At 40.0% G+C, this 17,726-nt stretch overlaps 1 protein-coding gene across 6 annotated transcripts in view; it reads left to right on the top strand.

Moving 5' to 3' along the window:
* rbbp6 (retinoblastoma binding protein 6) overlaps positions 1–17,726 on the top strand; it is a 97,697-nt gene that overhangs the window by 45,421 nt on the left and 34,550 nt on the right. For all 6 annotated transcript variants that reach the window (XM_069928957.1, XM_069928956.1, XM_069928955.1 and 3 more), the window contains one exon: positions 15,358–15,402. In XM_069928957.1, coding sequence (XP_069785058.1) covers positions 15,358–15,402 — 45 coding nt within the window. The remainder of the gene's footprint in view (positions 1–15,357; positions 15,403–17,726) is intronic.

Raw genomic sequence — 17,726 nt, 5'->3', positions numbered from 1 at the left:
TTGATGAGCTGAATAGTCAACTACTGCTCCTATTTCTTGTACTGGATCTAGTAGTGGGTAATGAACCTGCTTAGGTGACAAATCTTTTGGTAGGGGTAGCATTTCAGTCACAATGACCACAACTCCCTGACTTAGCATAGCTATGGAAAAGGATAGTAGATATAATGGTAAAGTGTTTAATTGGGGAAGGGTTAGTTACAATGGGATTATGTAGGAACTAGGGAGAGTAAATTGGGATCAGATGTTCTCGGTGGGGGGAGCAAAGAAGTAACATGGAGGATGTTGAGGGACCATTTAGGTAGGGATCTGGATCGGTTTGTCCCACTCAAATGATAGGGTAAAGGAACTGATTGACAAAAGAGGAAGAAAGAAGCACGCATAAGGCTTAGGAAGCAAAAGACACGAAGGACGTGAGTATTGTGTGGTAGCTAGGAAGGAACTGAAGAAAGGACTTGGGAGAGCTGAGAAAGCCTTGGCAGGTAGGATTAAGGAAAACTCAAAGGTGTTCCATGCTGACATAGAGTGAAAGTAGGGCCACTTAAGGATAAAGAAGGCAATGTGTGCCTGGGAGAAAGTGAGGTCCTTAATTAATATTTTGCTTCAGTGTTCACCAGAGTGAGCGACCTTGAATAATGTGAGGACATTTAGAACAAGCTTATGTTCTGGAGTAAGTTCTGGTTAGGGTGTGTACAAACTTCTTAAAAACATTAAGATTGGTAAGTCTCAAGACCATTATGCACCATCTCTGAACTCCTCACTTCCGGTCACATCCCTGGCACAGCCTCCAACCTTATTATTACCCTGCACTGTCTGGTTTTTACCTCCTACCTAAGATCCACAAACCCAATTGTCCCGGTAGACCCTTCGTGTCTGTGTGCTCCAGCCTGGTTACTTGGACTGTTTTGTTCCCCCTGGTCCAATCCCTTCCCACCTACATCTCAGACACTTCACATGCCTTCCATCTCTTCAACAAGGTCCAGTTTCCTGAACTTGATCGCCTCATATTTACCATGAATATCTAATCTCTATATACCTCTCTTCTCCATACTGAAGGCTCAAAGCCCTTTTTTTATTTCTGGACAATAGAACCAACCCAGTCCCCTTCCACCGCCACCCTCCAGCTGGCAGAACGTCCTCAATAATTCCTCCTTGGAATCATCGCACTTTCTCCAGATTAAAGGGGTAATTATGGGTACCTGCATGGGCCCCAGCTGTGCCTGCCTTTTTGTTGGCTATGTGGAGCAATCCTTGTATAAGCCTACACAGTAAAGGCCTTGTCATTTCTTCCTCCGCTACATAGATGACTACTTTGGTGCTGCCTCATAATGAGCTCGATGACTTCATCCACTTTGCTGCTAACTTCCATCCCAACTTCAAATTCACTTGGTCCATCTCTAGCAACATTCTCCCTTTCTTCAATCTCTGTCATCAGCTCAGGAGACAAACTCTTGACAGACATCTTCTATGGACCCACCAACTCCCACGGCTACCTTGACTACATCTCATCCTGTCCCCTATAAGGATTCCATTCTCTCAATTTCTCTGTCACATCTGCACCCAGGATGAGGACTTCCATGTCAGATCAACAGAGATATCTTCCTCCTTTAAACAACGTGGCTTTCCCTCTACCGCCATCAACTCTGCACTCACTCGCATATCCTTTATCTGCACATCTGCCCTGACCCCCTCCGCCCCCAAGTGCAACAAGGACAGGGTTCCTCTTGTCCTCACTACACCCTTTCTGCCACCTATATGATCCAATCACTAGACATATAATCCTCTCTCTACCTTCCACAGAAACTGCTCCCTCTGTGGCTCCCTCTGTTACTCCCTTGCCCTCGACTCCCTCCTTGCCAATCGTCTCCTCAGGACCTACCCATGTGACTGCAGGATATGCTCCACGCACCCACACCACTTCCCTCAGCACCATTTGGGGCTCTAAACAGTTCTAAGTGAAGCAACATTTTGCTTGTGAATCTGCAGGGGTCATCTACTGCATCTGGTACTCCCGCTGAGGACACAGACTGGGAGATTGCTTTCTCCACTGCAATAGCGCGGATCACCCAGTGACAACCCATTTCAATTCTCCATCCCATTGCTGACAGATCTGTCCTTGGTCTCATGTTCTGCTAGTGAGACAACCTCAAAATTGGAGGAACAACAATTGGATGGCATTAATATCGATTTCTCTGGGTCTCATTTCTCCATTGCACAGACATGATATATTCCACCTAGACCCTTATCACAACCCTTTTGTTGGTCCTGATTCCTCCCCCATTGTTTGAATTCTGTGACTTCCTGACATATCCTGCTTCTACCTTTTCCGATTTTTTTTCTTGAAGGGCTCAGGCTCAATGTCGACAATGTGTATTTGCCTCCTGGAGATGCTGAATAAACCAGCTGAGTTTCTCTAGCATTTTGATGTTTTTACTACAATCAAAGCATCTGCAGCCTATCCTGTTTCTCCCAGATGAGATACACCCCAGGTTACTACATGAAATAGGGTTTTGTTGATGAATTTTGCGTCCTTCCTAGCAACAAGAAAAATGCCACAGAATGGCAAATGTTTTGTGTGAGGTAATAGGGAGAATCCTTGAATTATAGACCAGTGAGACTTGTTTCAGAGGCTTGCAAATATTGGTGAGAATTCTTAAGGACAGAATTTGCAATCATTTAGAAAAGTATAGTCAGCATGACTTTGTCAAGAGCAGGTTGTGGCTCACAAGCCTAATTGAGATTTTTGAGGAAGTAAGTAGGTACATGTGGATTTTAGTAAGGCATTTGACACCCCCCTCCCCCCTCTAGAAAGTCGAGTAACAAGGGTGTCCATTTAATCTTGACTTTGTGGATTCAGAATTGACTTTCCTGCAGAAAGCAGAGGTTACGGTTTTTATTGTCATGAACAAGTCACGAAATTCAGTATTTTGTACCAGCATCACAGTGCAAACATTCATATAAACCACCTTACAAAAATGAATAGAAGTAGTGCACAAAAAGTCAGTGAGATAACAGTCTCATTGTTCATTGATCATTCAAGAATCTGATTGCAGTGGGGAAGAAGCTGTCCTTGTGCTGCTGAGGGCTTCCTTTAGGCCATTGTACCTTTTCCCCAATGGTAACAGAGTGAAGAGGGAATGGCCTGGGTGGTGGGGGCCTTTGAGCAAAGAGGCTGCCATTTTTTTTTTTAAAGATCTCCTCGATGGAGTGAATTCTGGTGCCTGTGATGTTGCAGGCCAAGTTTACTACCCTCTGAAGTTTATTCTTGTCCTGAGAGTTGGCACCTCCATACTAGGCAGTGATGCAACCAGCCAGAATGATCTCCATGGTCCACCTGTAGAAGTTTATGAGAGTCTTCGGTGACATACTGAATCTCCTCAAACACCTCACAAATCTGGCGAGCCTTCTTCGTGATTGCATCAACGTGGAAGCTCCAGGACCAAACCTTGGAGATGCTGACACCCAGGAATTTGAAGCTCTTGACCCTCTCCATTACTGAGCCCTTGATGGGGACTGGTTTGTGTTCTTCTGACTTCCTCCTGAAGTCCACAATCACCTCCTTGGTTTTGTTAACATTGAGTGCAATGTTGTGATGGTGTGACAACATTCAGCGATCTAATCGATCTCCTTCCTCATTGCCATTTGTGATTCTGCTGACAAATGTGGTGTCATCGGCAAATTTGTAGATAGCATTGGAATTGTGCCGGCCACATAGTGGGCTAAGTATGAATCCTTGAGGTGCATCTGTGTTGATAATCAGTGAGGAGGTGACACTTTTTTCCAAATCGTACTGTCTGGTCTTCTGATGAGAAAGTCAAAGATCCAGTTGCAGAGTGGGTGCAGAGGCCCAGGGTTTCGAGCTTGTTGACAAGCATTGAGGGAATAATGGAGTTGAAGGCTGACTTGTAGACACTGAAGAGCAGCCGTATTTATGCATTGCTGATTTCAATGTGATCCAGAGCAGGGTGCAGAGCTAGTGATATTGAATCTAGTATGGTGTGATTGTAACGATAGGTGAATTGCAGAGGGTCCAGTCCTTCACTTTAATTCTGACCATGACCAACCTCTCAAAGCATTTCATCCCAGAATATGTTGTTATAGATGAAACACATTCTGCCTGGAGGACTGTAATCTGTTCTGGGTGCCCTGCTCTTCATCTAGGTTGTGATTTTTATAAATAACCTGGATGAGGAATTAGAAGGATGGGTCAGTAATTTTGCAGATGACATGAAGGATGTCATTGTGGACAATGTAGAAGGTTGTTGTAGGTTACAACAGAATATAGACAGGATGGAGAGTTGTACAGAGAAGTGGCAGATGGATAAATGTGGAGTGGTGTCTTTTTGAGGGTCGAATTCAAAGGCAGAGTATATGGTTCATGGCAGGAATCTTAAGAGTGTGGACGAACAGAGGGACCAGATCGCTCAAGATGGCCATATGGGTTGATAGGATAGTTAAGAAGGCTTATGGTATGCTGGCATTCATTAGTAGGGTATTGAGTTCAAGAGTCGAGAGGTAATGTTTCAGCTCTATAAAACTCTGGTTAGACCACACTTGAAATACTGTGTTCAATTCTGATCGCCTCATTACAGGAAGAATGTGGAACCTTTAGAAATGGTGCAGAGGAGATTTACCAGGATATTGACTGGATTGGAGAGCATCTTATAAGGCAAGGTTAACACATCTCAGACCTTTCTCTTTGGAGAGAAGAAAGGTGAGAGGTGATGTAATAAAGGTCTATCTATAGTTTTTTTTATAGGATGACATGCCTGTGTCTCTATTTTGAATCTGGCGCTGTTTGTAACAAATTTGTATGTTTTTCATACATCTGCGTTTGTTTTCCCTAGGTGCTCCCAATTTCCACCCATGTACAGGGTAATAGTTTAATTGGGTGTATTTGGGTGGCTTGGGCTCATGGCTGGATGGGCCTGTTACCATGCTGTACTCTAAATTTAAAGTTTATAAGATAGACAGCTAACACCATTTTTCCCAGGGTGGCAGTAACAAATACTCAAGGACATTTGTAGAGGTGAGGGGAGGAAAGTTTGAGAGGCAGGATTAAGGTTTGTAAATCAGGCTTGTGTGTCTTTTTTACACAGGAGTAGGTTCGTGGAATTCATTGCCGCCAAAGGTGTGGTGGAGGCTTGTACAATAGGGACATTAAAAAGGCACATGGATGAAAGAAAAAGATAGGACTGTAGATGTGAGGTAGGGAAGGTTTAGATTGTTGAGTAGATTTACATAGGGTTTGTACTGTGCTGCTATGCTCCAAGAAATTGGTTTAAACTGAATACTACAAATGCAAGTCGGGCAGCATCCTCACACAAAATGTAAGCTCCTTTTCTTTGCACAGATGCTACTTAAACCTGTTTCTGGCATTTTCTATTTTTTATTTCAGTTTTCTAATATCTAGCAGTTTTTCTCACTAATCATTGGTGTGTGTTGATTGCACAAGAAAAATGCATATTATTGATATTTTGTTTTTAAATGCTTCAGTGACTTGTCTTTCCCTGTTCAAGCAGAGGTGAGATATTGTGACCCTTTAGTTTGGGTACTAATATGTCCTCAAATGTTTGAAGATTTTTCTTCAGTGCATAGTCACTCTGAGGCAGACCAGACAACTTATCCTGTAAGCATTAGAAACATAGAAACATAGAAGATAGGAGCAGGAGTAGGTCATTCGACCCCTCGAGCCTGCTCCGCCATTCAACGAGATCATGGCTGATCTTAAAGTTCAGTACCCCGTCCCCGCCTTCTCTCCATAACCTTTAATACACTTATACTGAAGAAATAGATCTAATTCCCTCTTAAATATATTTAATGAACCTGCCTCTACTGCCCTCTGTGGCAATGAATTCCACAGATTCACCACCCTCTGGGTATAGAAATTCCTCCTCATCTCGGTCCTAAAGGGTTTGCCTATTATCCTCAAACCATGGCCCCGGGTTCTGGAATTTCCCATCATTGGAAACATCCCATCTGCATCCATTCTGTCCAGTCCTGCCAGAATTTTATATGTCTCTATGAGATCCCCTCTCAATCTTCCAAACTCCAGCGAGTACAATCCCAATTTGCGCAATCTTTCCTCATAAGTCATTCCTGCCATCCCAGGTATCAGCCTGTTGAATCGCCTCTGCACTCCCTCCATTGCAAGAACATCCTTCCTTAGATAAGGTGACCAAAATTGCACACAATACTCCAGGTGTGGTCTCACCAAGGCCCTGTACAGCTGCAGTAAGGTATCCTTTTCCTATACTCAAACCCTCTTGATATGAAGGCCAACATACCATTTGCCTTTTTAACTGCCTGCTGTACTTGCATGCTCGCCTTCAGAGACTGGTGTACAAGTACCCCTAGGTCTCTCTGCACTTCCCCATCTCTTAATCTATTGCCATTCAAATAGTAATCTGCCCTCTGGTTTGTATTACCAAAGTGGATAACCTCACATTATAGTGCATTTGCCATGTATCTGTCCAGTCCCTCAATTTATTTCCTTCAAATCACATTGGAGCTTCCTGACCCCCTCTTCCGTGCACATAACCCCTCCTAGCTTAGTGTCATCGCAAATTTGGAGATATTACATCCAATCCCCTCATCCAGATCATTAATGTAAATTGTGAACAGTTGAGGTCCCAGTACAGATCCCTTGTGAATTGCTGTTGCAGCATTCAATGGTTTAACTCCCTTGATTTGAAAGAAACTATTCAGAGTTAATTACAAATTGATTAATATGTTTTGTAACAGAAGACTAAATTGTTATTAGGTTGAGGTTCCATGTGGCCTGTTTGACTTCATGTTCCAAATTCCGACTGGCAAAAGTATTTTTAAATAAGACAAAGCACGTACCAGTATCTGCCACAGTTTATCTCCCACAATTAACACCCAATCAACTTCCCCAGAGGTGTCAATCACCCATTATATAGATGATGTCCTGCTGCCACACATTAACAATTAAATAACAATTAAATATGTCAAAGACTGACTTCAGAATTGAACATTTAATAATCGGAGGCACTTGATAACACATATATAACATAACATAACAATTACAGCACGGAAACAGGCCATTAGGCCCTTCTAGTCCGCACCGAACCAAACACCCCTTTCTAGTCCCACCTCCCTGCACAATGCCCATAACCCTCCATCTTCTTCTCATCCATATACCTGTCCAACCTTTTCTCAAATAATACAATTAACTCCGCCGCCACTATTTCTCCCGGAAGATCATTCCACTCGGCTACCACTCTCTGAGTAAAGAAGTTCCCCCTCATGTTACCTCTAAACCTCTGCCCCTTAATTCTTAACTCATGTCCTCTTGTTTTAATCTTTCCTCCTCTTAACGGAAATAGTCTATCCACATCCACTCTGTCTATCCCTTTCATAATCTTAAATACTTCTATCAAATCCCCTCTCAACCTTCTACGCTCCAAAGAATAAAGACCTAATCTGTCCAATCTCTCCCTATACTCTAGATGCTTAAACCCAGGTAACATTCTGGTAAACCTTCTCTGCACTCTCTCCACTCTGTTTATATCCTTCCTATAATTAATTAATTAATTATAATTTATCTCCTCCCTCAGGGACAGGTCTGGGCAATTAACATTGATAAGGTGCAGTGCCCTAGCCAGAATGACCTGTTATATAGGTATACCATGGTTCCATACAGAAATATTCCCAAAATCAAAATTTTCCACATCCACTATTAATTGTGCACATTCTTTCATTGCTACTATTATATTTGCTATAATATTCCCACGCCCGCTATAAAATGCCTTTCCCACAGCCGCTATAAACTATGCCCATTCTTTTAATGCCGCTACTACATTCTCATACTCGCTATAATATTCCCATGCTTACTATAAATTGCCGACACATCTTTCCTACACCCGCTATTGTGTCCATTCTTTCAACATGTAAAAATATTCTAATATAGCGTGCACATGCATAATAATGCACAGTACGGGGTGGGGGTAATGCACGTAATACATGCATTACGTGCATAAAAATACGGTATGTCCATAAGACACGAGCAGAATGAGGCCATTTAGCCCATTGGGTTACCCTACCATTTGAATCATTGCTGATTTATTTTTTCCTCTCAACTCCCCAAAACCTTTAAAACCTATGCAATAATCTAGCCGTCTGCTTTAATTTAGCCTCCACAGGTGTCTATGGCAAAGAATCTGATTCACCACCCTGTGGCTGAAGAAATTTCTCCTCATCTCTGTTTGAAAGGGATTTCCTTTTATTCTGAGACTCACTCTCTACTTGGAAATAGCATCACAGCATCCACTCTATCCATCTCTTTCAAAGTTTGGTAGGCTTCAGTGAGATCTCCCCCTTTCCCCCCCCCCCACCTCCAAAACAAAAATCCTTCTAAGATCTAGTGATACAGTCCCAGAGCCATCAAACATTCCTCATCCCTCTCATCCCTAGAATCAATCTGTTAAAAGACTGGGCCCTATCCAAAACTCCTGCAAATGTTGGGTGACCAGCACCATGTCAATCATCAGCGTAACATCTTTGCTTGTATACTAGTCCTCTTGAAGTGAATGCTAGCATTGGATTTTCCTTCCTTACTACTGACTCAACCTCTGTTAACCCTTGGGGAATTCTACACTTGAACTTCAAAGTCCCTTTGGATTTGTGATATTTGAATTCTCTCTCCACTTAGAAAATAATTAACTTCCTTATTCCTTCAAGTCTCTGCAAACTCTGTGCTTCCTCAGCACTGCTTGCCTCTTCATCTCCTTACATATAATCTGCAAACTTGGTCACAAAGTCATTAACTCCATTATCAAAATTATTTTCTTGTAACATGAAAAGTAGTTTACCCAACACAGACTCGTGCAAAATTCTGCGAGTCACTGGCAGCCAGCTGAAAAAGACTATCATTATTCCCACTCTTTGTCTTCTGCTAGTCAGCTCATCATCTATCCATGCTAATAACTTCCCTGTAATATCACAGCCTCATATGTGGCATCTTGTCAAAGGCCTTTCTCAAAGATCTCCAACACAAGCGTCAGGCAACATTTTCCCTGAAGTAAACTATGCTAACTTTGGCCAATTTTACAAGTACACCAAAAAATCACCTTAATAATAGATTTTAGACTTTTGACAGCCACTGACATCAAGTTAACAAGCTTATCATTTCCTGCCTTTTGCCTCTCTCCCTTAGAGTGGAGTGACATTTTGCAGTCACAATCTCAACTATTTCTTTCAGAACTTGTTACCTGGACTGGACAGAGGTACAATCTACCTTCAGCCCCTTTTGTTTCCCAAACACATAGCAGCTGCACTCAACTCTGTCCTGACCTCTGGCATGTAATTGCTGTTTTCCACAGTGAAGACTTGAGAGCAAATGCCTGTCTATTCCGAGGGAAATAATAGAGCAGGAAACTCTGATGTCGACTGAAGATGTGCAGAAATTGCTTGTGGGTTGCAGTTGTTTGAACTTTTTTTTCATTCAATCATTTTCTGGTGTCGAAGACAGTGGAAGAGGGCCTATGCAGCTTCAAATCTTGGTGCCTGCTGGATCATTTTGGAAGCAATGCCACATTGCTGTGACATTTTTAAATTCATGGTATTTGTCCTTCCCTTGAACTTGGATTTGATGGCAGGGAGCCATCATTTTCGAAGGTCCCTCATAGTTTAATGGTTATCCTTCATGAAACCAACTTGTTATTCCATCTTATTTTAGTAACAGGAGAATTTAAAGTAGTGTGGAATTTGACCATTTGGGCCAGGACTGCAGGTAACATCCAGTAACCAGTTATTAATAATGATGTTTCAGAGGATGAATTATGTCATTGGTCTGGTTAACTCTCAGTTCCCAAATACAATCCAGATGTGACCGTTGTGTTTTCTGCAGCATCCATCTTTCCTCCTTTGAATAGATCTTTATATAGATCTTTATGCCTATCTTCGTGACTTTAGTTTCTGGTGCTTGGGGCAATGCAAGTGATTTACTCTTTAAAGTTTGAGTTAGCATTTTAGTGCCCATTGGGCTATTTTACAAACTATTTATACGTGATGTGTCTGAACACATTAAGTACTGTATCTGATGAAAAGAAGCTCCTTGGAAAGCTGGAGAGATGTTCTTCCAATTCATTGTAAATTTTAAGCAGGCAGCATGCAGTAGGTCACCATTCAGGTTGCTGAAGTTCTTCAAATAGCCACAGAACATCTGAGCAGTTAGTTTGGCAGTTTTTAAAAATTGTTCAAGCTCTTTACGAGCATGCTAGCCATCATACAAGAATTTTCTGTGATATTTCTCACACCCATAACATTTTTAGACTGGTTATTGAAAAAGGAATGGCAAAGAAGCACATTTTATGTCAACAGGTGCTCCTAACAAGTATTGGATATAGAAGATTAAAATTATACAAGCAAGATGTCCAAAATGCTGTTAAACAGCACCGAATAGGCCCTCTGGCCCATTTGTCAACATTTGGTCCATATCCTTCTAAATCTCTCCTGTTCATTTATCTTATGGATATCCAAATTATTCCTGCTGCTTCAGTTTTCTCTGGGAAATTATTCGAGCTATAAAACTGTTAGCTGCTGTGTTTATCCAGTAGTAACACAACCTACATTAGAGGTCACTAAACACACATTTCAGTCATGATCTTTTGCGGGACAATACAAGTCTATCTTTGCAAGACCGAAGTTCGCCAGTCTGAGGAATGTTATCTTGTGAAGCACCAAGTGGACTTGAAATGCCTGTGAGAATCCAGCAAACAGCTGTGAAGTCTGCACTATTCTGTTATTTTAAAGTTAAAAAGATTTAAAATGTCCCATCAGCACATACAAAATTGTTTCTAAATCTGTGGTGTGAATTGATCATCCTAAAGTGCTTTCAAGAAAGTTTACATCCATTTTGATAAGTGATAATTTGACGCCTTACTGCTCCTAAGCTATATTTGACTCCAGAAGTCTTCCAAAGCAGGTATTTTTTGTGGGAATTGTGTTTACCATCTTCTATTTGGCATCTATAGTTCATTAGAAGGCACAGCACAGGACCTTCAGACCACAGTGTGGTGACAACCAACATCAACCTACTCCACTGTCAGTCTAACCCAGATTGCCCAGAACCTCCACTTTTCTAAATCTTTTAAATGTCCTGATTGTATCAGCTTCAATCACCACACTCACACAATCAATGCATCCCACCTCGCTCAAAACAAAAACAAACAACCTCGACCTGAATCTTGCCTCCACTCACCTTAAACCAGATGTCTTCTGATATTGGACTGCCACCGAAGGAAAAAAGGTGCTGGCTGTCCTTTATCTATGCTTCTTAAAATCTAGTGCATCTATTAAGTTGCCCTTCATCCTCTTACTCCAAAGTGAAAAGCCTCAGTTTGCTTCATAGTAACGTTCTCCAATCCAGGTAACATCCTGGTAAATCTCCTCTGCCCCCTCTATAAAGCTTTTGCATCATTCTTTGAATGACACAACCAGAGCTAAGCACAATACTTGACTAACAAGGTTCGTAGTGTTGCAACATTACATTGTGATTCTTGAACTCTACCCTGACTAAAGGCGGCAAGCACACCATGCGCCTCCTTAACTACCTTATCAGCTTGAGGGATCTATGAGCTTATATCCCCAAGATCCCTTCGCTCCAAACTGCTAAGAATCCTGTACTCAACTTTTGGGTCTGAAGACATAAATGAGGTATTTTACAGTGTTGGAGCTGAAGATTCATTGTATCTCTTAAGCTGTCACCCTCTTGCACATTTTGCATATTTTTTTCAACAGACGAACACATTTCCTCAAACATGGACCAGTGAGAATTCCAGATCTTTCGAGCTTGAAATTTTTCTAGTTTAATGACAATACTGTCAACCTTTGTGATGCCAGGGGACAAGCTCAACATCTTGTTCATCACTCTGATCGACTTGAGAGAAAACATTTTGTCTTGATAGAAATGGGAATCTTGTGATTCTTTACTGTCCTTTATACATTTCCTAAACTAAGCCTTAAGTTGTACACACTACTTATTTTTGTTCTATTGTGCATAATATTTCCCCTCGTGTATTTTCTCTATCCAAAGGGGTAAATGGTTGTCAAGAAGTTAATCAATCTGTATTTTCTGCCATCTTCCCTTTACTGTTAACATGGTACATTTCAATCCATCATGTATTACATTTTAAGTGGCTGTGCAAAGCTCCAACAATGAAAATAGCTTTTTTAAATTGTCATTTGAGGCATTTGTCTGTGATAGAAGGCAAATAAGTCCCAGTTTACTGCTGTTTTTCAATAATTGAAACCATTTTCAATCCTTTGGCACTTTTATGCAACAAATTGAAGAAAATTACCAAATCTGATTTTTTTTTTGTGTCAGACCAGAGCCCATTTTCTGGGACAGTTAACTGTGAAACTAAATAATTTATGCAAAATTGAAAATTAAGTGGTCAATGTTGTCAGCTAACAATCTGGATGACCTATTTTGCCAGTCTCTTGTGGAAAAGGAGGTGTGCTTGCAAATATTTTATTGCCTTTATTAGTGGATTACTGGTTTAAAACTTTTGTAAACCAGTTTTGTTCCCATTTATGTTTTTATATATTTGAGCAGTAATGCTCTTGTGGTGTCCTTGTTCTAGTAAGGTGTAAAACAGTGGGTGATAGAACAAAAACTTGGTTGAATTAGATATTGATAGAAATCCTAATGCAGTAACAAAATATTGTTTCACATGATATTTTAGTCTGTTGAGGAATATTCAGGATATAAAGAAAATATTGAGCTTGACCATATGGTTTCTGCCGATGTATATTATCTGTCAACTTTTAAATTTCTTGCTTCGATAATGAAGTTCATTGTCATATGTATTGTGCAACTTACATAGGCACAGACATTGCTGCAGCCAAACAGGTACTTAATGGTAAAATAAATAATATACAATGGATTAAAAAGATAATAAATTAAAAAAATAGATAATATTCAATTATTGCAAGTAAGAAGTAGCATTATCATTCAGGAAGTCTCTGTGTCAGAGCAGTCTGTGATTAGTTTTAACAAGGGGAGGTTCAAGAGCCTAATGGCTGTTGGGGGAAAATAAACTGTTCTTGAACCTAGACATGCTGTTCTTCAGCCTTCTCTACCCAAAGTAGCAGTGAAAAGAAGTTGTGACCAGGATGATGGGGTCCTTTTTAGTGGCTGCCTTCTTGAGGCAGTGCCTTGCCTGGAACCTGTGATCGACTTGGCTGTGTTCAATATTTCTGCGGCTTTCTGTGTTTTGGACATTAGAATTACCAAACCAGACTGTGATGCAACATGTGTGTATTTTCCACTGTGTGCCTGTGGAGGCTTGATAGAGTATTCGATGGCATGCTAAATCTCCTCCAACATCTTAGGAAGTAAAGATGTTGGTGTGGTGCCTTCATATTTTTATCCATCAGTAGACTTACTGATGGATAATAAGTGTAACACTTTGTTTAGCCCTCACAGCCTCTCTGTGCTGTGTACCATCCAAATCTGCTTCCTAAATACAACTGTAAATATTGCTTAAAAGGAGATTGGAATGTGTAACTTTAAAATTCAAGTTTTCCTCAATTTCCTTACATAGAGTAAAACACCCAGTATTTGGCAGCTCTGGGAATTGATAGATGCCGGAAAAGCGAATTTTCCAGTTGAGATTCCGTGTTGCTTGATTGGTGAGAACTGACTGCTGGGACACCAATTTTAAACCTTTTTTAAAAACCTATTTATTTTGCATAATTTTTTTTTCCGGTTGCTTGAATTCCAGATAACGGAAATTTTATTCTATGCAAAATTAACCTGTGCCATTGAGTACCTGTATGCAATGCCATAGGATGTTGACTGACATGGATTAGAAATGTCATGTCAATTTGTGGTGCCCTTTTTTCCATGTCGTTTTGTCCACATTCGTGGCCAATTCCAGATGATTGTTCTTTGAGAAATGTTGTGATTACTTTTTAATAAATCTGTACATCTATGTTAATTGGTCTATTGCCTCTAGTTTTCTAAACTTGAACTGGTAATGAGCCGAATGATCGATTCCTGGAACACTTGTCCCAGAGAAATGCGTCTCTTGATGCATGTCAGGAAGGAAGTAAACTATTGCTCTTTGTGAAGAGAAAAGGATTTGAGAAATGAAACTTGTTTCTAATTTTTTCCCCATGCAGAGGAGGGTGTGAAGAGTGCCAAGGGTGCTGCTATGTCAGTTAGTCTGCATTCATCCCTATCCTATGATGGACTTTTTCTGAAGTTCTCTCCACTCCATTGACCTTCTTTGCATTTGAAAGCCATTTTTATTTATAACATCATCAATACCAACAAATAACCTGAAATATTAATTCTATTTTGCTTCACAGTTGATGCATGATTTAAGTGCTCAGCATTTTCTGACTTTATTTCAATGTTTTAACCAGTGTGCTTTGGCTTGGGCTTCACTGTAACACAGTGGGTGAATGCTGCTCATCATTAACGTGATGCACAAGGGATGGGACGGGATGCTGTTCTTTACTGTAGGCCCATCAGCTCCCATCATTTTCACCTGGGTTTGGGTCCTAAAAACTCTTGGTTTGCCAAGCCTTATCTGTTTTCTTATTTAAGCCAAAGACTTTGCATGTATAAAGCTTTTTTAAGTTAGACCTGTCATCTTATTACACTGAAACCAATTGCCGCATTTCTGAGTATAATTTCAGTTGTACTTTAGGTTAGGGTCTTAACATTAGGATGCCACCGTTAGCGTAGTGGTTAGTGCCACCACAGTTAGCGTGGTTAGCGCATCCACATTGGGACCGGGACTCGAATCCCATGCTGCTTGTAAGGAGTTTATAATGTTTCTTCCAGGTGCTCTGGTTTCCTTCCACTGTTCAAAATAGCGATTGTAGGTCAATTGGATGTAATTGGGCGGAGCAGGCTTAAGGGCCAAAAGGGCCGGTTACTGTGCTGAATGTCGCAAAATAAAATTTAGAAAATATGCATGGATTTTGTCATATCAAAAAGCTTTGCTCAAAATCTTTTGCCCTTTCCTATTGTAATTATAGAATTAGATATGGTTCATATCTTTTTGCGCTCTTTGATATTTTGTTCTTTTCAGCAAGCCATATTTAAATTTTTCAAATTCTTTTTTATGCTCAATCTATGTATGCTGCTTACAAGTTGAGCTCTTGCTGAGACAAATGTTTTTAATAATAGTAGTGTTTTTTTTTCATTTTGCATATGCGTGTTATGCACACACCCACACACAATGTACATTATTAAAAAGTAGATGCAGGTGAGTTTATAACTGGGGCATGAATAGTGACCAGGCTATCTAATTGGGTTAAAAAAATGTGCCTTATCATGGTTTAAATGTGAATGTCTGTATTTAATTCTTCCATTAACAGATTGATGACTCTGGAACCTCTATCTCACTGGCCCAGCTTACAAAGGTAGAAAATGTTTTCTTTTGTTAGTGGTGTTTTTTCCCTGCAAATTCAGTTCATTGAGTTAATTGTATTTAACCTCTAATCTGTAATTCTCACTTGCAACATCGAATTTACTTCAATGCCTTGTATTATTTTGCATTGTTACATGTTGAAATGCTTATATTTTGTTAAAGGGATTGTAATTGTGTATCAAAATGTTAATAATGGAGCATTACTATATCCTGTAAAGAATGAATAAAAAGGATGATAGAAAGGGAGTCCCTCAATAGCCTGATGTCGTTGCAATAATACTCACTCACTTTGAGAATTCAGCGAGTAAAACCATTATTGTCTTTTTTTAATTTGAAATGTGGTGAATACTAAATCGGTAATTTCACCTTTTGGCTTTCTACGCTTCACCAGTAAAGAAGGTGGTAGAAGAATGAAAAAGCCCGAATCACTGGATACAGTGATTGGTATGAAGGTTCTAACCTTTCGCACCATCAAATCCGTGTAAGGCTGTAAATAAAAGGACTGTTATCTCAGCAACACATTTAAGAATTAAAAATTTCTGTGAGTTTTGTGTAACGTTTATCTGATTTTTCTATAGCAATGTCAATGCAGTCAAATAAGTCAATTCAATAAGTGTATGGCAATCCCAGTGTTGTACTGACCCAGCTTAGTTTTGACCATGTAAATGTAAACCACTAAATTAAATAAAATTTATTTTCTCTCAAGACCAGATGTTGGAGAGGATGTATATGGGTGATCATTTGTTTGAACACAATGTATACTTGTGTGAAATTTGTTTTTGTTGCTGACTCTTGTAGCTGGTTTATAGGAAGAGACCAGCATTATTAGTAGATGCTTGTGACATCGAGTTAAAAAGGTGTGCATACCAGTTATTGTGGATTCACATAATTTTTTTGTATTGAGCTTCCTAGTGTGTAGAACACTGGATGATCAGAATTTAAACTGTGTACGTTGACCTCATTCTCATTTGTTGACCTGCAGAGCCATATGCCCATTCACCAGTGTATACTTTCTTTTAAGTAAAATTGCTCGTTGGGTTCAAACAAATCAGTTTGTATGAGCAGTACAGTAAAACCTTGATAGGATCATTTTGTGCGTCACTAAGCTAGAAATGGAAGTATTAAACGTCTGAAATGCCCAAGCAGTGAGGTTTTCTCATCTATGGGGTTCTTGGCAGGAAAGACTCGAAGCATTATGTTATTAAGGATTTCAGTGGAAATTTCCTTTTCATTCACTGTGATTTGAACGTGTTAGTTGTGAATTGTTTTATAATATGTTTACGAAATAAATTAAAATCTGTGAATTCTTTATGAAATGAAGAAGTGGATCATGAACATTACATTTGTTCGCAGCATCACAAACCAGGTGGTCCATTATGTCACATTGGTTCAAAAGCATGTAGTGTCTCTACCTTGTATTGGCATGCCAAATGAATATTTTATTTTCTCATCCTACTTCATCTGATGCACGTGTACTGCAGGGAAGAGCATGAACCTTTCCTCTGAGCTAACATTGCCTCTGAAGCCCAGGGCCTGGCTAGAAAAATCAGCAAATATCATGGAAGTTATTTTCTATTTTTGGTCAGTTCTTTGCGTATCCACTCTTGATACTGTCAAAGTTTGAGGATTTGGCATCAAAAAGTGATTTGGCTAACAGGGAATGTTCTTAAAAACTGCACAAAACATTAAGTTCAGAAATCTAAGTAACTCGTTTTCTATTTGTGCAAACTTCAAGAAGGTTTGAGTACTATTGGGAAAAGTTAGGAAAGCTTTCATGGCAGTGTTAGCACTGAAGTGCAATCATTTGATATTTGTGAGAGGCACAAAATCTCTCAAGTCCTTTTTACAGAAGAAAAAAAAATGTGCACCAGATCATGAAGGTAAGTGGTGCATCAGAATTTTGGGTCTTGTATCAAATGGAAACAGGGACCTCTGCCCACCAACTCATGCCACCCCCTGCCAAATCTCTCCCACAATCGAAGCATGCATTCCAAATCTGGTATTGTCAGATAATGCAAACTGTACTGTAGTGTATCCTTTATAATTGCATAACTTATTAACTCATTCACCATGTGAACATACCACAATATTTGAATGTTGTCTGAATGGAGCCATTATTATATTCCAAGTAGTTTGATTTTCCTTCTGCAATTACAATCATAATTTATCAAAGACCCCTTGCAACAAACTTAACAAGAAATCAGTTGACTAATACACCTGTCTTCTTCAGCACAAGTAACCAGCAAGGAAGTTGCCTTTTCTGCTCTGATATTAGCTATAGTTTAAAAAGTTAAATTACATTTGTTGTGTTTCTCA

The sequence above is a fragment of the Narcine bancroftii genome, chromosome 3 (assembly GCF_036971445.1).
Source record: "Narcine bancroftii isolate sNarBan1 chromosome 3, sNarBan1.hap1, whole genome shotgun sequence".
NCBI classification, from domain to species: Eukaryota; Metazoa; Chordata; class Chondrichthyes; order Torpediniformes; family Narcinidae; genus Narcine; species Narcine bancroftii.
Note: the sequence above shows the minus strand (reverse complement) of the source record. Positions and strands in the feature narration are given on the sequence as shown.